The sequence below is a fragment of the Neoarius graeffei genome, chromosome 12 (genome assembly GCF_027579695.1).
Source record: "Neoarius graeffei isolate fNeoGra1 chromosome 12, fNeoGra1.pri, whole genome shotgun sequence".
NCBI lineage: Eukaryota > Metazoa > Chordata > Actinopteri > Siluriformes > Ariidae > Neoarius > Neoarius graeffei.
The window spans coordinates 82443418-82464913 of record NC_083580.1 but is presented as its reverse complement, the minus strand read 5'-3'; the positions used below and the strand labels follow the sequence as shown (position 1 = coordinate 82464913).

Sequence of the window (21496 nt, the reverse complement as noted above, 5' to 3'; positions counted from 1 at the left end):
TATATTTTAGCATAATCTTGCCAAATGAACAGAATGTAGAAATCTTTCTTTTCTAGTAGCGTTAGCTACCCAATGTGTCAGATTTTTGCTACAACTGAATTCTAGGAAAACAGCCACAATTAGGAAAAACATGGGCTTTGACCAAAACATGGGGTTTTGTGTCTTTAAAAAAAAAAATCAAATCTATTTCTGTAAAAACTAATAACTTTATAAAGGTGCTGAGGCTCTGTGAGAAGATCATGCTCAGTGATAATTAGGCATTTTAACAAAAACAGCTGCAAAATGTTCATCATTAACAAACAGCGGTGGCTACAGAGCTGGCGTTCAGGGTCAGATTCATCATCATTTATGCTTCAGTAAAACTTTACCCTGGTGAAGCTGGAGTCCATCCCGGAATCACTGGGGGTGAGATAGGAATATCTCCTGGATGGGACACCAGTCCATAGTATAGCATCTCTCACACACACACACACACACACACACACACACATTCTGTCCTCGGGGAAATTTCTCTTAAATAACCCACCTACCAGCATGTTTTATTGAGAGAACCAGAGAACCTGAACACATGGAGAACCCAGTCCACTCTGTACCCACAGTAAATAAAGCTCAGGATGAAACCCTCCAGCTGTGAGGAGGAAACATTTCCCTCTGCACCACTGTGGAACTGATTATTTTTATCCATTACAGGCGAGATGAAGTGCGCAGGTCCTTCATCAACAGCAGGTTCTTAAAAATAATCAGATCTCTGGTGTGTTTAAATGGAGACGGAATAAACTCCATCCATTATCTGTAGCCGCTTTATCCTGTTCTACAGGGTCGCAGGCGAGCTGGATCCTATCCCAGCTGACTACGGGCGAAAGGCGGGGTTCACCCTGGACAAGTCGCCAGGTCATCACAGGGCTGACACATAGACACAGACAACCATTCACACTCACATTCACACCTACGCTCAATTTAGAGTCACCAGTTAACCTAACCTGCATGTCTTTGGACTGTGGGGGAAACCGGAGCACCCGGAGGAAACCCACGCGGACACGGGGAGAACATGCAAACTCCGCACAGAAAGGCCCTGTAAAAAAATATTTTACAGTTCAGGGAATTCTGTAGTTTTTAGAACGGTGTGTGTCGTAGAAAATCACCGTGTGAAGGATCTGCTCAGGTCATGTGGTGGTATTCTGTGATCTGCTGAAAGACAGATAAATATCATCTGATGTGGTGACGATGATGTGCTTTGTGATGGTCTGCAGATGGTTTGTAAAGTATCCAAATACACTGTTCCTCATCTTTCTCATTCTTTTTGGATCATAACAAAATAAAACAAACAGAAAATTAAACGACACGAGAAAGACGCCACAGCGAGCCGTACACACGGCAGGAACCAGACTTTTAGAGTCTCACCTGCAGGAACGTGCCTCCTCGCTCGCAGTGCACTTGTGTGTTTGTGTGGAAACATTATTAGGCTTTTATAAACCTCTGGAATTCCTTAAAGCTACAAACACGAACCTGCAACAGGGAAAAGACTCACTTCACCTCTCAGGGACAAACTCCACATGAGCCGAAACAAATCCGTGTGAACACAAACAGCAAACGGGAAAAAACAAGAAGACGGCTGAGAAAAATCCATTCATAATTTCTCAATTTGCAAAGTGTGTTGGAATAAACTGGAAGTAAAAAGCAAAAAAATCGAGAGAGAAAGATGTAATTCCTTAAAACTGTGTCAGGATGGAAATAGCACAAAATAAACACTAAACACTGAAGAACAAATCATTCGACATGAATAAAATACACTTTTTAGTTTGTAGAAGATTTCTCAGTTTTGTGTGACTCTTAAACTAAAAACACACATCGTACTCAAAACTGCAAAATCTAAAGAACACCGGGGCGAGTTCTGGGTGCAAAAATCACAAAAACCCCACTGCACTCAACTCGGAGTTTAAAGAGTCAGGATGAACGTCACCATTTTACAGAATGAGATCTTTGTGCGCGTTTGTTTTTGTGTTCATTAAAAAATTAAACGTCCTGAACTTCCACCATCGCGCTCTGAGAAACAGATTTTTGCATTTCTTCCTTTTATAAAACTCTATATTTATATCCCATCCCTGCGTGGGCACAGTTTACTGATCCACCGTTAAAGGAGCTGCAGCAGAACTTTCATCCCGGCTGCAGGTCACAGTGGGCGTCGGCCCACGGGTCCGGCCTCCTGTCGAAACAGGAAGGAAGTGGTGTTTGACCTCAGAGCTGTAAAGTGCAGAGCTCTTCCTCTGTTCAGTTCGTGTTGGTTTCCTGATGATTTCACCAGTAGAGTATTAGGTTGATGACTCTCATGACAACATCTCACTTCTTTAAGGCCGTGTCCGTTAGAAATTACACACATTTCATCTGCTGGAAATCAGCAGCAAAGAAGGAAACACGACGAAGTCAAACTAAAACAGATGAATGTAGAATTTAAATGTCAGTGAAGATCATTAGGACTTCAGATCAATAAAATAAATAAACATTAAATGCATTCAGTTACTTATGAAATTAGAAATGTACAGAGTTACAAGAACAAAGTGCTTTTTTCCTCTTTTTGGTCTTCGAGTGCATTCAGACTCAAATAAATTAAACACAACAGAAAATTCAAAGCAGAACTCAAAGGGCATTAATGTTCGCACTGCCAGGTCTGCTTTTACCTCAAACTCAACCTCAAAGCACCTCAGCATCCAAACGACCACCGAGATAAAAAGTGTACACATGTAAAGGTAAAACACACACACACACACACACACACATTACAGACACACACACACATTACAGACACACTCTCTATAAACGTTTCTCCTTTTCGTGTGTTTTGGCTTCAGCAGTTCAGCACCACAGCATCAGGCGTTTACGTGCTTTGACTCGGAGTGTCTGTAAAACTGCCTCGATTATTAACAGCTTTAGGTCAGAATTACGGATCTGAATGTAAAGTTCATGTGATTTATACGATGAAGTATTTCATGACGAGTCACGGAGAGCATCGTCCCCAAATATTACAGACTGTTAAATTTATCCACAGAGACGGAAGAGAAATTCACGTTGTTCACGGAGGAATGCTGTTGATTAGCGCCTCGAGTTGCTCCTCCCCGAGCCGCTGCTTTTCGTCCAGGTCTTTCTGGCGGATGAGGAGCGAAGCTCTGTTCTGGACGAAGCGCCGGTATTCTTGCAGCTGGTTCTCCGTCAGCTGTTTGGCCAGGAATGTGGAGACCATGCGCTCCCGCCGGTCCAGGTTGTCCTTCAGGTCCTTGGCGTCCTCCCTCTGTTTGCACAGGAGGTGATGTCTACTGACCAGAGATTCCTGCAGAAGGAGAACACAGTGAGGATCAGACACACACACACACACACACACACACACTCCTCAAGCAGCAGACTGACTGATCAGCATCATGATTTCTGATTAATTCACTACAGATTTAAGTTACACGAGTGTTATACGTATGGAGGCGGAGTTTGTCTAAAACTGAGGCGTGTCTCAGTAACGCTCGATTCTGTTCTTGCGCTTGAGGACACGCTTCTTACATGAATTCGGCTCAGTGAGGAGCAGTGATAAGTCCAGAACTACCTCATGTAATTGCAGTCTGTTGGAACGGACGGCATCAGAGGAGACGAGTCCTAATCAGAGACACGGCCGATCTGGAGGAGGGAATATTTTACGGATAAAATGATGGATGAACTTTGGTTTCTCTGTAAGTGTAGCAGATGAGAGCTTGGTTAGATCATCCTTCACACCGTGGAGATTTGTTTTCCAGGAGAGAGCATCGAATTCACACCAACATTCTGGACTCGGAGACTTTTACTCTTGTTGTGGGAGCACGAGATACATCAAGTAAAATAGCAGCCTGTGCTGGATCAAGTGCTATTCTACAGTCTGTGCTACTAAATGAGTGTGGAAGTCATTTTATTAAATAAAATTAAATAAAACCAGCGATCAAATGTGATGAATTACAACTTGGACTGTTCATGCAGTCATACTGTTTATTACACAGACACGAGTGTTTTAGTGTGAAATACGCCACTGATATTTTCCATCCGAGCTCCATCCGGGACGTGGAGAACCAAAACCGGGGCATAAATCTCTATCTGTCCCTCGTGAGGAAATCCATGAATTGTTTTGATAAATTTGGGGACTTTGTTTGTGAATGTGTCGATATAATCAAAAGAAAATCACATGTTGGCTTGAAGATATGAAGTTTATCTTCTAGTGTTGAAAAATTCACATTTTTCATCCGAAACACATCACGGATGTCTCATCTCATCTCATTATCTGTAGCCGCTTTATCCTGTTCTACAGGGTCGCAGGCGAGCTGGAGCCTATCCCAGCTGACTACGGGCGAAAGGCGGGGTTCACCCTGGACAAGTCGCCAGGTACATCACGGATGTGAGTGACATAATTCCCGATATTTCACTCTGATGATGTCACTCCCGGTGTTTTCACGCTGACTGGATGTGTCTTTTGTGGATGTGTCGATATAATATAAAGACCATTACACATTGGTGCGAAGATATGAAGTTTATCTTCTTGTATTGAAAATATTTTCACTTGTTCACATCACTCACTCATGAATATATACATTCATCACTCGAAGATAAACTTCATTCTTCCCCCCACTGTGTAACGTCCTCTACACACTGGTGATGTATGAAACTCCCGTTAGATTTATTTCAACACTCACCATCTTCTCTTTCATATATCATCATATTAGTGTTTTTACTTTTCAGTTTTAAATCATCTGCTTTTATATTCAAGAAAAACCACTTTCTCCTTCTGCTGACCTCTGAGGTGAGAGCTACACACGGGGTGATTTTAATAATCTGAATGTTTACGGCACAAAATGGACTCAAGCAAGCCCACATCCAAGTCCACACACCCTCTCTGGCATTTGGTTTAGAAATAATTCAAACAGTAAACGGTGTTTATTTAGTATTTGAGAATAAAGTTATTATTTTGAGAAAAATGGTCATAATTCCTGATATTAATAAATACAAGTGTAATTTCACCAAATTCTCAAAGTTCCTCTTTTAACACAAACTTTTTTCTTGAAATCTTGTATTTTAATTTTCTTAACCCAGTCACGCTTCAGATGATAAACCAAGTCACCATAAACTCCTGCTGAGTTCTGACTCTGAGGAAAACTTTTCAAAAGGGACTCACGGTGTTCAGTCAGCTGTTTCTCACACAGATAAACTGGGCCTTACACATGTCAGGTAGGTGGGGTGTAATTACTTTTGCCTGTCCCATTTTGCATACACACAAAAGAATGCAAAGAATGTGCCTCAATTATGAAACGCTTTAAGATGATATTAACAAAAAAAAATTAAAGGACCTTAAAGCATACACGCAGAGCCATGGGCTCACTTTCGTTTATAAATGCCTTGAGACCTTAAGAATGGCACAGGAATAGTTTTAAGCGTTAACAATAAATCTAATGTAGTAATTTTTACGATTAAAGTGATTTATATAGGTAGCGGTCTGAATGAATGACCTTGACATCTGTGACATCACAGCAGGAAGTCTATCGGTCTCATCGCCATTTCCGCTATACTAAAACACAGAGCTGACTGCAACTCTGATCCTCCATTTAGAGCTAATTTATCGCCATGCCACGGAGATGTGTTGCTGGCCGGTGCAGCAACACAACAGAAGGTGGATTTATGTTGCGTTCACGGCCCAAGAATGTTCAAACTGCAAAGATTTGGAGGCGTTTTGCGAGAAATTCACAGGCACATTGGACGCCTACGAAGTGGTCTCTCCTCTGCTCTGCACATTTTACTGAGGACTCGTACGAGACCTCTGATCTGTTGAGGAGCGTTGGCTATAAGCCCGGATTGAAAGAGGGTGCAGTACCAACAATTAAAGGAAAACTATAAAGGAAAGTAAGTTCAGTTGCACCAGTTCTCCCGGAGTGTGAGCTGAGCAGTAATGGCGGAGTACTCAGTATGGAGAAAATGGAGAATGAGTGAAGGAGCCATCAGATTTCTCCACTGGATGCTTCCCCCCCGCTAGATACGCTCGCCTCAGCAGCAATATCTCACCCTTACGTGGAAGAAGCGAATGAACGAAGAACTGAAAGTCAGATTGTTTCAAAACAATCGGCCACAATGTCGGCCTTCAAGAAGCGAGAACACAGACGGGTAAGATGCGACTCTCATTTGGATACAAAACAACAAAAACAACAACACTCATTGTTTACCTGTATTTAGATTAATCCATGTAACTTGTATTGTGTGTTTAAGTTAGCGGTATAAGATTATTTAATTTGCTTCAGAATGTGATTGTCTCAGTTCATCTGATTATTTAATGAGCCTTTTACATTTTATCAGTGAAAATGCACGCATGTACATGTATGTTGCATAAGTTATAGCACCCATCCTGTTTTAATGAGAGTCAACCCACAATCAGTGAAGTCAAATCAGTCTTAGTCGAGCGAGTCAGTAACGCTATTTCTTACTTTCTCCATAAATTGTTATTTATATGACTTTGGTCTATAGCTGTAAAAGGCCTCGGCCTTAAAACCGGTTCCCGCTGTGACGTCACGCACTCAGGGCTGGCTGGCTCAGCGGGGCAGCTCCAATCACAACTTAGCGGTCAATTTTAACTTTCAAAAATATATTTTTTTAATTCCCATTTATGCAGCACACAAGAGTCAAGGATGAGGATACTATCCACTCAGAAATGTATTTAAAAATAAAGGTTCTGCGTATCTGCTTTAAAGAGCACATGGTGTCCTCCTCTTTACAGGGGACATGGTGATCGAATATTTGTCACCAGAGGGCAGTGCAGAGACAAAACCCATCGAAACCAAACTACAGTTTCGGTGATACACTACCAGGAACTGCGTCTCCAAGCAAAGCACAGCACAGCACACACACCAAGGCTCAACACACACAAGCAGGCAGCTCCTGTTCCTCTCCAGCTTCACTGAGAACATCCCCAAACTCAAACAATATTTACATTTATCGCTGTTTATAAAGACATGTGGTCTCGGTGTGGACACAAACAGAAACTGCCACACAATTTCCACGGTCACTCATCAGCCTCAGGATGGAAATGATGTCATGTACAGCTGCTTTCCAAAAGGAAACTTCACATGATGGAATACAAGAGTGCTCCGCGAGCACAATATCCCCGCTGGCAACTCGGCCATAAATCTGGTAAAACGCAACTGAATTTAACGAAATTACAACATGTGTATTACTGACATCTAACAAAGAATCCTGCCAAGTTTCGTGAAATTCCTCTAAAAATTGTGAGAGGAGTTGATTTCAGAATGTGAGCACCCTTCCTGGGACAGACAGACGGACATCGCCATGACATAATCCCCCTTCGGGCCTTTCGGCCAGCGGGGGATAAAAACACACTAAATACTGACCCGCATGAAGAGCTGCACTGGTCACAGGCGGCTGATTAATTTTCTGTACCGGCAGCTGTAACAGTAGTGCAGTGGTTTGTTTAAATCCTCCATAAAGTGAGAGAGAACGTGAACTTGTTCCTCAACGTAAATGGATAAAATTATGACGCGTCATTCTTTAATCAATAAAACTCAGTCTGCACTGGTACGTTTCTGTGGTAGAAGAGGAATAAAACACTTAAGGACATGCTGTTTTTGGAAAATAATTAACTTCAAGATGGTAGTTGATCATTTTCTAAAAACAGCACAGCCCTCACTGATTAAACCATTCCTTAACCCCTTTAAGCCAGTGACGATCAAAACACCGTCATGATCCCATCCACAGAAATACGACTCTTTCTTCTCATTTTAATTCGTCAGTGTAATCGCAGCTCTCACACCTTCTCCTCGGAGTCCATGTTCTCGTCCACGGTGCTCAGGGCATTCTGCACTCGGGCCAGACGTGCTGAGAGACACAACAGCAGGCTGAGGACGCGCTCCAGGTCTTCAATGAACTGCGTGTAGCGCTCCAGCTCGGCAGGTAAACAGCTCTCGCGCACCACAACCTCTAGGGAATTACCCAGAAGCCCAATTTCCTTCTCCTCACGTTGCAGGGACGAGCGCAGCCCCTCCAGAGAGTCCAGCTGATCGTGGATATGAGCCATCAGCTGCCTCTGTGTCAGGAGAATAAAAGAGCACAGTCACACTCGGTACACGTTCATCAAAATATAAATAACATACGACTGCGAGCTGGCTTATATGGCAGGGTGAACACAACAGTGTTAGCCAATTACTGTGGGCCCAAGGTATATAAAATAAGAAAATAAAAAAATAAAAATAAACTATTATAAATAAAGTAGTCGACTGACCACATAAGACCAAAAGACAGGATGTGCAGGACTACAGACACACGGCCGTCTGATTGGATACCTGCATGAATGAGCAGGTGTACTGGTGTTCCTAATAAAGTGGCCAGTGAATGTACTGTGTTGCACTTTGAGAACTGAAAACAAAATCTAAGAAGACTAGACAAATCTAAAATCTAAAAAAAAGGGAATAAACAGTGTATGTAATAATAACTGTACCTTCTTCTCGGTGACCGTCGCTCCTGGACTGTAGACGGCACGAGGAGGATTCGTGGGAATTGAACCACCGCTTGGTGCTGATGAGCTGTTTACATCATCCACAGCAGAACACGACCTTGAAAACAACACGAGAAAGAAACGGTACGACCCAGTACAGACCGAGGAACGTGTTCTAAACGTGAGGAGTACAGAGTGTTTACAGTCAGGGCCAAAGGTCGGAGTTCACACTGAAAACCTGGGAAAGAATTTCAGTTCAAACTACAAATAAAGATTTGGAATGTATTATTTAACAATTATTCCCTGAAGGTGAGATGAAGATCAGTGAATAACGACTGAGACGAAGTCGAGGTTGAGGTTATTATTCACCGATATTCACTGAGCCTGAGGTGGATCACTGTTTCAGTATAAACACACAGGGGATTATTTTAAAAAGATAATTTATTTCAGACTTCAAAAGCTTCATGTAAATGTAATAACTTTGTGGTGCAGACTTGTGTCACTTCTCTACGCCGAGTCACACAGAATACTCATCTCATTATCTGTAGCCGCTTTATCCTGTTCTACAGGGTCGCGGGCGAGCTGGATCCTATCCCAGCTGACTACGGGCGAAAGGCGGGGTTCACCCTGGACAAGTCGCCAGGTCATCACAGGGCTGACACATAGACACAGACAACCATTCACACTCACATTCACACCTACGCTCAATTTAGAGTCACCAGTTAACCTAACCTGCATGTCTTTGGACTGTGGGGGAAACCGGAGCACCCGGAGGAAACCCACGCGGACACGGGGAGAACATGCAAACTCCGCACAGAAAGGCCCTCGCCGGCCACGGGGCTCGAACCTGGACCTTCTTGCTGTGAGGCGACAGCGCTAACCACTACACCACCGTGCCGCACAGAATACTTTGTTTTGAAATGGATAAAATAAATTCCAACCCCACCTCCCGTTGAATAGTTTTAGACCAAACTTCAGAGCATCTTTAGTGCTTTTAGGAACAGCGTTTTCTTTCATCAGCTGTAATTCTTCCTCACTTACGGTGACGAAGCGATCGGCCGCCGTTTTGCCGAGTCGCTGGAGGTGATTATCAAGACATCATCCGAATCTCTCGACCAATCAGCGCACATGATTTCCTATAATCACCTGCGTATTTATACTAAATAATAAAGAACAAAATGTTTGATATTTTGTATAAATATTCTGCATGATTTCTAGGTCAGTATTTAAGGTTCAGTAAATGTGTGATACTGACGACTTTAACTCCTTTGTACAAAATTCCTCGAGTTTTTTTCTTTTCCATTAAAGCGCGGGTTCAGATGAAAAGCTGATGGATTTGACTGAACATGGATCATCAGATTCTTATACAAACTTGTGCAAACTCGAGTTCACGCTGTCATTAAAGCAAACAGAGGACAAACCAAACAAGAAATTCTGAAATTCATGAAAATATTTCTAAGATTCTACTGCAGTTTATATAATTTATAACGAAAAAAAACTGTATTAAATGAGAAAAGAACACAGAACAGAAGCACTCAGACTTTCGCACTCTGTACGTGCGTGCGTGTGTGTGTGTGTGTGTGTGTGTGTGTGTAATACAGAACGCTCTAGTAGTCACCTGTATGTTGTCTGCTCAGGTGTGGCAGTTTTCTGCTCGTGTTTTTTCCTGTAGTGATCTTCCATCAAAAGATGGTCTTCAGATAACATCTGCTCCATGAGCATGACGGCAGTCTTCCGGTTTGTAACGGGACACAGAGCGCGAGCTAATGACCCATCTGCTGAAACCACTTCATGAACCAGGGTCTCCCACTGAGGAGGCGGGTCTATGGGACACTTCCTTTCCACTTTCGTCTTCCTTTCCTGAGCTCCATCAAGTGCAGGAGCAGGAACCGCTGCTAAGCCCTCACACCCCGACACTGACGCGATCCTGCCACACGCAGCAGGTTGTGTGTTCTGATGGTGACAGAGGAGTGCAGGTTGGGACGTTGTGTCCTCATGTGTTTTCTCGTCATCCGTCCCCGGTGGTAAGAGCCACAGACTGGGGTCGGTTGTGACCCCAAAGCTGAGAAATACTTCATGATTGGAGTGGGCATCACTCACATCTCCATGTGGCATCTCACCCTTCATTAGGAACGGTTCTTGAGGAACTTCATTAACTTTCCTAAAGACAGAGAGACGGGTTTATTTCCACCGAGCTGCTGATGTTCTCAGGTGATTTATAAAACACAGTAAACTGTAGAAAATGATACCTGACAATCAGATTGTTCTCACTGGTTCCTCTGGGAGAACTGGGTGCAGCTGTGACTTTGCATTCTTTCCCCGAAACAGAAGATGTTCTGACCCAGGAGTGGCCCACTGCAGATGTGTGTTCTACTGAACCTGGATCCTTAAAGGTCCTGTGGTCAGGTCTGAGCTCAACGTCGTCTCTGTTCTCCTCGCCATGCAGGATGCGTGCTCCCTGGATCTGGTTCAGGTGATCCGAGCTTTTGCTCAGAACTTTAGGCCTGGAAACCCTGGACAGTCCAAGCTCCTCCATCGATTTCCCTCTGGACGCCACCATCCGGACCCTCTGCTGATCTGGAACCGACGCTGCATACTCCTTACACACTGCTCTCTCGCCTTCCACTTTAATCTCCACTCTGAAGACACAGGGTTTCGGGTTTCAGATTCACACACACACACACACACACACACACACACACACACACACACACACACACTTCTTACAGTAAACTTCACCACATCAGTGATTCCACACGTTTTTAACCCTCAGTGGAGCGTCTGCTGGATACGCCCCAAAAATGAGCCGTTACTATAGCAACCATAGCGTATCAGAATGAGAGCATTAATATAAACCTGCACTGATGTCAGAGCTGCTCTTCGAGAGAATTAATCAACACCTTCAGAACTCAGCAGGCCTGAGGTAGAAGTCGTAAGATTCACACAGTGAACGCTTACCTGGAGAAATCTCTCTCACGCGTAGAGGAGTCCAAGTGTTTCTGGGTCTGTGTAAAATGTAAACAAACAAAAATAATGAATATTTATTTCACCTGTGTTTGTTTGTGTACGTTAACATTTACAGACCTTGTAATTTTAAGGTAAAGTTTTGGTCTTTATGTTTATACATTAATATCCAGAACACACCTGATAAAAGAAATGAGGCGTTGAAGTCCTGCAGCTTATGTGTGGATGAGGTCGCTGATGTTCCTCCAGGAGATCCTCCACAGAGGCACATGGAGTCTCTGATGGAGCTGATGGTTGATCTTTCCAGCTGGACTGTTGCGAGTGGCCGCCGGGTTGCGCAGACGGGAATTGGGCGTACCTGATGGAAGCTGAATCCTGAATACGACTAGCAGAGAGAGGTCTAAGCAGCTTCTCCTTGGATCTGGAATAAGGTTTCAGATCCCAGTCAGAACTCCTCCTCGCTGTGGGAACCTGTGGAGCTGGCTGTTGCGGCTGCGCAACCCTGCAGCCAGTTTTACGTTCCATATACGCGACCAAGGCCTCCTGTTGATAGTGCTTCAGAGTGTTTTTGGAGAAGCTGCAAGCCGACATCGTGCGCCCTCTCACCTCAAACATCTTACGTCTGGTTGAGATGAGACTGTGGTGACCCAGATGACCTTCTGAGAGCAGTCCTTCACTCTCACTGCCAAGGGAACGGCATGCCACGTGTATCGGACCTTCTCCCAGACGGTGCAGCTTTTCTGGCTCAGAGTTGGACAGCTTCTTCTGTTCCAGGGTCAGACGTTTCCGACAGCCCACTCGAGGCACCTGTGGCTGAGCGATATTTTGCTGCTTCACCGCCTCTTTCTTCATTGTGCGGCTAGAGTTATTCAAAGTGTCTATGTTCTGAAACGTGGGCAGATGAGCTGGATGGGGGTTTTCTTGAGAAGGAGGACCAGAAGGTACGACGGAGAGCCTTTGATCACAGCACTTTTCAATGATCTTTTGCCAAGAGAGTCGGAGATCTTTTCTTTTGAACGAAGTCTCTCTCAAAACCTTGGTTTGTGCATCCTTAAGCTTTTCTTTATAATATTTTTTGAAGGAATCATCCATGGTGTTGCACAAATAATAAAACTCATTGGGCTTCATCTCTTTAGCCACTTCACTGTGTAATGAGGGACCACTAGAAGAAACGGACCGCTGTCCTGCTTCCTGATGATCTTTACCACAGTCCGATTCCTTGCATCCCAAACTCAAGTTTTTCTTATTTTTTACGCTCTTCGTGACGGACGCCCTGCTGGCTCCAGTGAGGTGGTACAGAAGAGGAGTGGTCTCTTTGCTGATCTTCTCTGTGGGCACAGCAGATAAGGGTTGTCTTGTCAGTTTATTCACAGGTTCATCTCGTTTTAAATGAATACTTTGGTCTAATTCAGTAAGGACAGGTTTATGTTGAGATGATGTTGAGAAGCTCTCCTCTGGGCCACAGTAGAAGATCGGGTGATTGTTGGTGTGATATCTGCCTCCATCCGTATTCATGACTTCCAGATCGGTGACACTGTGAGACTCTGAGGAATGTCGGCTGCTTGAAGGTTCTTCATCTCCATTTGGCGTGGTTAATTTTTTCTCCTGAAAGATTTCACCACTGCTCCATTTCCCCAGTGGAACATTCTGAAACATGTTCTCCACAGTATTATGAGATCTCTGTATTTCAGCTTGTGTGCGAGTGTCGATGCGGTCTCTCGGACATTGTGGTGGTGGAACACTGAACTCGGATGATTTGTACACACCAGTGACAAAATAGAACTGTCCTTTATGCTGAACACTTCCACTGATTGTGGTCGGTGCCGTGTGCCAGGAGGTGACTGTGTGATGTTGCTCAGAGACCGTAACCCCACATGCTGAATGTGACCTGTTGTGTTGAATTTCTGACTGCGTTGCTACATTCTGCTGTAAATGTTCTGGCTGCCATAAGATGGCTCGTGTCTTCAACTCTGGGGTCTTTTCCACAAAGTCTTGCTTTCTCTCATAATTTTGAGGAACCTGGAGATCATAAACAAGGTCAGGTCTGGAAGCCAAGATTTCAGAATCAGATGTTTGCTGTTTAAAGGGGGAAATTCCATAAAGCTGACCCTCAGGTTTCAACACCGAGGTTTCAAGATTCCTACTTGTTACAAAACTGTCTAAATGGACATATGGTGGTGGCGGTGGTAGAGTTGGAGATGATGGTGGTGGTAGAGCTGGAGGTGGTGGTAGAGCTGGAGGTGGTGGTGGTAGAGTTGGAGATGATGGTGGTGGTAGAGTTGGAGGTGGTAAAGTTGGAGATGGTGGTGGTGGTAGAGTTGGAGATGATAGTGGTGGTAGAGTTGGAGGTGGTAAAGTTGGAGATGGTGGTGGTAGATGTGGAGATGGTAAATGGGTGGTAGGCCCTGGAGGATTGTTGACATGAGAGCATCCATTATGGCTTTGATGATGTTCGTGTGCAATGGCCTCCATGGAACGATACAGAGGAGTTACACTTTTTGACTCGGCGTCAAGGATGCTGGGACCATACACGGCCTTCACGTACTTCAGATCAGCATAGTGCAGGTTACGTGGGTGTAAATCATCTGTGAGGAAGGGTGAAGGGTAATCAGGGGCCGTGGATCCTCCAGAGAAAGAGCTATAAGCAGAATCTCCTTTGCCGTGATGGTGCGTGTATTGATCTATACTACTGTTGGACTTGGACGGAGAATGTCGACTAAGAGGGTGCAGGTCAAAGTTACTCATCTTCTCAATGTGAATATTGTAGGACTCCATCAGAATTATTGCTAGTCAACTCTTTTTTTTAACTCTTTTTAAATCAAATCTTTGATGTCCTTAATTCAGAATCCCTTTTCCTTTTCTCAGCATCTTCACAGTAATAACACAACTCAGAGTATCTAAAGAAACAAAACACAAAAATATTTATTACTGAGGCCTGAAACTGTAAACTTCTGACTTTTATTCAACTAAAGTTCAGATTTCTGTATTTCTGATAAAGAAACTGAAGTGGACTGCCAACTGAGGTTCTCTTCCAACACAGAAGGGATCCTGAGGAAGTGCCACCAGAGGATGTACCTACTAAGGAAACTGAACTCTTTTTCTGTCAGTCAGAACATCTTGCTGACGTTCTATTACACATTCATTGAAAGTGTTTTAGCTTGTTCTATATGCTGCTGGCATTACTCCATTACTGTACAGGATAGAAACCGCCTGCATAACATTGTCAAGGTGTGTTCTAAGATTATTGGACTTCCTGCTCGCCACCTGAATACTGTGTACGAGCAGCAGGCTAGCGGCCTGGCTCACCGAATTCTTAAGGACTCGACTCATGCTTTGTTCCCGGCGTTTGAGCAGCTGCCGTCTGGTTGCAGGTTCCGCTGTCCGGCCTGTAAGACGCAGAGGAGGAGAGCAACCTTTGTTCCAAGTGTTATTCTCCTCCTGAACTCTGAGAAGTCTAAGACAGTTACAATAACTTAAGTCTTCTGTACAATACTCTAGTGCAATATCACGTCCTGATGTGCAATATTACAATATCACCGTGTCACTTTAACTACAATGTCACTCTAATCATATTGTCACTTTAATTTTATCCACGCTTCATTTTATTTGCCATATTTTATCTGCTGCTTTTTTTTAGATTTATTTATTTATTCTTTTACTTTGCTCCTGACAGCAGGCCTGCCATTGTATATTGTACATAATACGCTTTTTCCCCCCCACCCATTTTTCTGATTTTATTCTTTTTGTGATTTTATTTTCTTGCTATTTTAATGTACCGCTCTTCGCCCTTCTAATTGCCCTTCGGAGATAAATAAAGTTTTGTCTAAGTCCCTCCTCAGAAAGTCAGGAAGGTCTCCGTAAATCATCATGGCTGCTTACATCATAAACAGTCAATAAAATACCAGAGTTTATAGAAGTGTTTACTTTAGATAAATTACTACGGTTACATTAGTTGGTTAAATTTATAACAGTTCACTGTTTTGAGAAAGTAATGACATCATAAACTCATGATCACTGATGTCAGCTGGCGAACAAAAACCATTGTGGAGGGATCCACGTTCTTCCCACTCGGGAGCCGGAACACGGCAACGACAGAATTCAGAGTTCAGACTTCCCACTTTTGAGTTGAATGTAGTGTTAGTCTCACTGTTTGTGTTTACACACACACACACACACACACACACTCTCAAGAGATTACAGTCACACACTCGAGGCAGAGTAAAGGACCATTACACTCCATCTGGTGAGGACACACTTTGAAGTTTTTCTGGTAAGGCTGAGATAATAACGGGTGTGTGTTAACTCCTACTGATCAAGTGATAATTTTCATCAAGGCTTCTTTTCATCTTTTTTTTACATCCATGATGCTAATTAGTGAGTTTTATTAGAATCGGTTTATTAGTTTGCCTTTGGCTGCACCAGGAAGTTACTGAGAGATTAAAACCCAAACATGGGCGCGCGTGATTTCTGCTCTGGTGTTATTACAGTCTGTAGATGTGTTGGAAAGAGCAGTGTTTGTTATGGATTCTCAGTGTTGCGTGTCCAATGGGGGACAAACATTAAACAAACAACAACAATGAATAAGTTGTTAAATGCGATCTCATACAAACTCCTTCCTCTGCAAAAGGGGTGGAGCCAAACTGAGCGATGGTCAGAAAAGGGAAGTGTGTGTCTGTGAAGAACTTTATTTGTCACATGCACACTCAAGCACAGTGAAATTCCTCCTCTGCATTTAACCCATCTGAAGCAGTGAACACACACACACACACACACACACACACACACACACAGAGCAGTGGGCAGCTATGCTACAGCGCCTGGGGAGCAGTTGGGGGTTTGGGGTCTCGCTCAAGGGCACTTCAGCCCAAGGCTGCCCCATATTAACCTAACCTGCATGTCTTTGGACTGTGGGGGAAACCGGAGCACCCGGAGGAAACCCACGCGGACACAGGGAGAACATGCAAACTCCGCACAGAAAGGCCCTCGCCGGCCACGGGGCTCGAACCCGGACCTTCTTGCTGTGAGGCGACAGGTGTGCGCGTGAAGATGCTCAGCCAAAAAAAAAACACAAAAAAACACAGATGAACCATGTTTACTGCTCACAAGCTGCTACTGTAGAGCAAGACACACCTCCAGGGGGCGGGGCATATACAGTTCCAGAGAGCAGAACTGGATGATCAGGTTTAGCACAAATATGAATCAACAAAATTCTGATCGTTTCCTGAGCTAATGAATAACAAACTTAAAATGAGAAAACCTCCAATATATACACAGCTGAGAATATCTGTATATATACATTCACCAGCCACTTTATTAGGAACACCCATCCATCCTCCTGCTGTTCTGTAATCAGCCGATCCCTCGCCAGCAGCAGCACGAGGCATCAAATCCCGCAGATACAAATCAGGAGCTTCAGTTAATGTTCACAATGTTCAAACATCAGAATGGGAAACACTGTGATCTCACAGTGTGACTTTCTCTCACTGTGGTATGGGTGTTGGTTTGATCCAGATGGACTGGTTTGAGTATTTCAGAAGCTGCTGATCTCCTGGGGTTTTCACACACAACAGTCTCTAGAGTTTACACAGAATGGTGCAGAAAACAAAAAACACTGAGTGAGTGAGTGACAGTTCTGTGGGTGGAAACAAACGCCTTGTTGATAAGAGAGGGTCAGAGGGGAATGGACAGATTGGTTCGAGCTTTTTTGCCAGGAAGGATATAGTAACTCATATAATCACTCTTTACAACCGTGCTGAGCAGAAAAGCATCTCAGCATGCAACAGCAGAACAACACATTGGGTTCCACTCCTGCAGTTCCTATTAAAATGGCCAGTGAGTGAGTGTGTGTGTGTGTGTGTGTGTGTGTGTGTGTGTGTGTGTGTGTGTGTATATAAGTTGAATCGGTGTTGATCCAGAAAACTAAAGATCAAAAAGCTCTTTAAATGGTAAAGCTGGTGTTTGTGTGCTGCGGTTCCTTCCAACACCACAGTCTGTGTTTATTACGTTTGCCTTCAGGTCACAATGATGAGCTGCTAAAGTCTTTAAAACACACTCACATGATTGGAGGAGTTTTGTTTTTCAGTAACAAACTGTCAAATTCGTCAAAGGAATCATTAAGGACAATAATAAAAGTATTTTCTTCACAAGGTCACGGGGTGGAGGCGGTGAGACGGAATGACTGGAATGCCATTTTAACCTCAGGATCGACCCTGAGCTAATCATGTGATAACTCTTTCCATGGATTTTGCTTTTTAGTTCTTGCTTGAGATTCCCATGTCGGTTATGATCAGAGGTACAGTTTATGAAGATCACATCAGTTGTGAGAACATCCAGGTTCTTAAATCATAACTCCATTTATTCCACTTTACACAGACAGACAGACAGACAGACAGACAGACAGACGGTCAGTTGGAGCACAGGACAGGAAGAAAACAAAGGGTTTATTCACCAACACTAACAACGGGAGCTAAACAGTTAACAATAACTAACATTTAGTTCAGATCATTCTGCTCACATGCATGCTGAATAAAATATTATAAAAATATTAATATTCTGGATGCAGATAATGCAACAAAATACTTCCTTACCACTTTTAATGCTCTGAAAGCCTTCAGTTCAAATGAGAAAGAAGAAACGATCCGATATTCCACGTGAAACTGCTTTACAGCTCTGTGGAAGAGCGTTGTCGCGCTCCAGCCCTGTGGCGGTGGGCCTCGATCTGATTAAACCCTGCCGAGAGGCCGGACCTGCGCGCCTGTGACGTTCACCCTGCAAGGGGACAATAGGCCCAGCCGAGGGAATATTTCACTGATGATAATGGTGTCTGAAGAGGGGGGAAAGGCCTCACATTCCAGTCCGGCTTCACAGAAAGAAAGAGCCTGGTTGCCATTCATTCCCCGACTCCTCCGAACATGGAGCGCTGCCAAGCAGGAGGGAGGACGTTCCAGTCCGAGCTCGGAGACGTGACCCCCAGCTCTGGGTTTATTACTCTTCTAAACTTCAGCCATGTCTGATGTAACATCAGGTTAGAATCTCACTGCCCCAGGAATCCAGAGGAAGACATTAATGCAGGTTTACATTTTACTTGACTGAAATTAAAATCGAATACTTCTATTGTCAATTACTTTAAAAAAAAAAACTTTACTATTTACACCTTTAAATATAAAAGTTAATGACTGTACACTACACATCTGTGATATTATAATTCAATTTATAATTAAATCAAGTTGTTTTAACTTCATCTAAAAGCAGGTTGAGGTTTCATTAATCTGCTCACATTAAATTCACCTTGTTTCTTTACTAAAGCCCAGCGCACACCTTCCCGATCTCATCGGGGCTTCGCGTGTCGGGCGATCGGTTACGAGTATACGGGCCCGATAGATCGATCGATAGATAGATACACACATATATACATAGAGAAGTATTACATTTTTAATATTAGAATCAAAAAGGGATAATAATCCCAACTAGACAAATCAATAATAAGAATTGATTCTAATTTGTTCAGTCGTGCTTAAAATTCAACTTGTTCCGGGATTCTGGACAAGCGATTTCTGTACCACTGACAATGCTATAATACTTTACCAGGTGTTTTCAAAGCTGGCACGATTACAGCCATAGCCTCGTTCCTCTTCTCCCGTTTGCTGTGATCAGGTGAACTAAATGTCATAAAGACAGGCGGACGCTTCCCAAAGTGACACAAGCTGTGCTTCCCGGTCTGCAGTCCACGTGTGATTGTCGCAAGTCGCCATTTTGCCTTATTTACACCATATGATCAATCCTGGCACTCCAATTGGCTGTTTAAAATTATCGTAACCGATGAGATCATAGTGACAACGCACACACTACCGACTGTGTTGCGTATGAGGAGATCACATCTGAAAATATCAAGACCAGTTTGATCTGAACCGAGCAACCGAGAACCAGTGAAATCGGCTCCGAGGTGCCCCCGCACACATTCACGATTCGCAAGCGATTTAATCGGCCCGACAAAATCGTAAGCGAATCAGAAAGGTGTGCGATGGGTTTAACAGAAGATTCCACTCCAGTGATGAACAGTTAGTGAGGCAGCAGGTCAGATTTTAGTTAAAGGTAAATATTGGTTATTTACAGGATATTTATTTTACTTCTGATAAATACATAAATTCATTATTTTGCAAATTGCGTAGTGATTATTCACATCAACAAGCAGCGAACTTGCAAAGATGATTTCAGACAAAATGACAAATCACTGAAATCACTGAATTAATAAATATTTTCCCATGAAAAAAAATTACATCAACTTCATTTAATCAATTAAAGAACACTGACTTTTAATCCGTAACCAGCAACTTTTTTTTTAACTTCCACTTGAGATCGTTTCTGGCCTCCTCTTTCAACTGCGTGAGATTTTAAAGACAGAATTCATCAGTAATTCATCTGCAGTTTTTCTCCTCCGACCAACAACAAAGTGGAAGAAATAAAGTGGCTCATCAGCGATCAGATCATCTGCACTTTAACATTCATGTTATTTCAGTGTTGTAATTTTCAGGTACCTGCTTTGTGTCAAAGACAAACTCCAGCAGTAAGTTTTCTATCTGCTCCACTGTAACGTGCTAAAAGTTACTTAACTAGTCATTATTATAATAATAAATCTGAATAATTAATTGTTCCCATTTTCCCACCAAGTCACACCAGAAACATGCACAAGAGAAACTTCAGATCCGACACTGAAGAGGCTGAGAGGGAAAACATTTCATTCGGCACAAATACAGTCTGGAAAATGAGAAGCATTTCTGGATCATTCAGGACCCTGAGCTTCATTGTTCTTTCCAACTTCCTGCCATTTTCACCTGCCAGACAAATGTGGAAGTCACAAAGACTTCAGACAAACACCAAGCTGTTCCTGAGCTCGAGCGCTCGGACGTCCTGCACCGTGTCCAAGTCACATCATCACCATCATCACCATCATCACCCTGCCACAGAGCCGAACACCAAACCTTCATTTGGCACGAAATACATTTACACAAATCTGCACTATTTAAAATAGCTTTCAACTCCATGTTAAAGACTTCACACATGATCTGACAACACTGCGGCGTCCTAAAGGAAGGTCTTTCAGCCCAAATCTCACAGAAACACTGCATGGCGAACATTTGAACACCCCAGCGTCCCTTCACAATGGAGCACACTCAGGGACGCGCGTCTGACTGTCCACAGTCCATGAGGTTCTCCACACTTTGGTAAAGGACTGAAAGGAATTCCCTGTGCCTGAGGACGGATTTAAAGTCTGGCTGCTATGAAACCTGGAGCTTCATCACGAGTGAAGGACTTGATCTAATTCAAGCAGAGAGAACGGGCCGGGCCTCACACCGAACTCGGGTCACGTTAACTCTATGTGGACACTCAGGATGAAGAGACAGAGATTTCACAGGACACACACACACACTTCTCAAACAGATAAAAACAGAGGCCATACAGACATGCACTGAAATATGGGAGGGAATTTCACCATTACAACAATTTAAAAAAAAGAAAAGAAAAAAAAACCCTGTCAGCAGAAGGGTTCAGGTTCAAGCTGTCCGTAAACGATCCTGGAATTACATGGAGAGAGCATGTTTCAGCTTTTAGACCTCGGCATGGTTGAATTCTTGAATCAGAAGGTGTGGATCCATTTTATATAACAGCAGTTCTGACAGTCATTACGGTTGCTATAGTAACAGGCCATACACAGGGACGCTGGATATGCCACATCATCAGAGTCTAATCATGAACCGAGACGAGCTGTGTTTTTACTGTGGGGGGAATAATTGTTTATAGCTGCTATACTGCACTCTGCTATAAAAAGTGCTGTGCTGTTCATTAATAAATTAAAAATGGTCACTGTTGGTGAGTTCTTGTGCTTTAAACAGTAAAACACTTCATGTCGTGCTCCGATACAGAAATAATCCACTTCAGGGAAACAGAACTCCACTCCATCACACCGCTGCTGCATGGATTAGTTTTCACTCTGTTGATTCCTGACGTTCCTCGTGACCCAGAGAGCCATCACAGATCCAG

General features: G+C 43.4%; 1 protein-coding gene across 5 annotated transcripts in view; it reads right to left on the bottom strand.

Moving 5' to 3' along the window:
* Nucleotides 1-1777: 1777 nt before the first annotated feature.
* The window catches only part of shroom1 (shroom family member 1), a 38464-nt gene continuing 18745 nt past the window's right edge, over nucleotides 1778-21496 (bottom strand). For 3 of the 5 annotated variants that reach the window (XM_060936563.1, XM_060936565.1, XM_060936566.1), the window contains exons 2-8: nucleotides 11639-14355; nucleotides 11453-11499; nucleotides 10744-11133; nucleotides 10113-10655; nucleotides 8498-8612; nucleotides 7814-8086; nucleotides 1778-3322 (exon numbers count right to left, since the gene is read on the bottom strand). In XM_060936563.1, coding sequence (XP_060792546.1) covers nucleotides 3068-3322; nucleotides 7814-8086; nucleotides 8498-8612; nucleotides 10113-10655; nucleotides 10744-11133; nucleotides 11453-11499; nucleotides 11639-14233 — 4218 coding nt within the window. In that variant the 5' untranslated portion in view covers nucleotides 14234-14355 and the 3' untranslated portion in view covers nucleotides 1778-3067. Of the gene's footprint in view, nucleotides 3323-7813; nucleotides 8087-8497; nucleotides 8613-10112; nucleotides 10656-10743; nucleotides 11134-11452; nucleotides 11500-11638; nucleotides 14356-14764; nucleotides 14784-18045; nucleotides 18495-21496 lie in introns of those variants that run through there. The other 2 variants (XM_060936564.1, XM_060936567.1) reach the window with 2 other exon arrangements.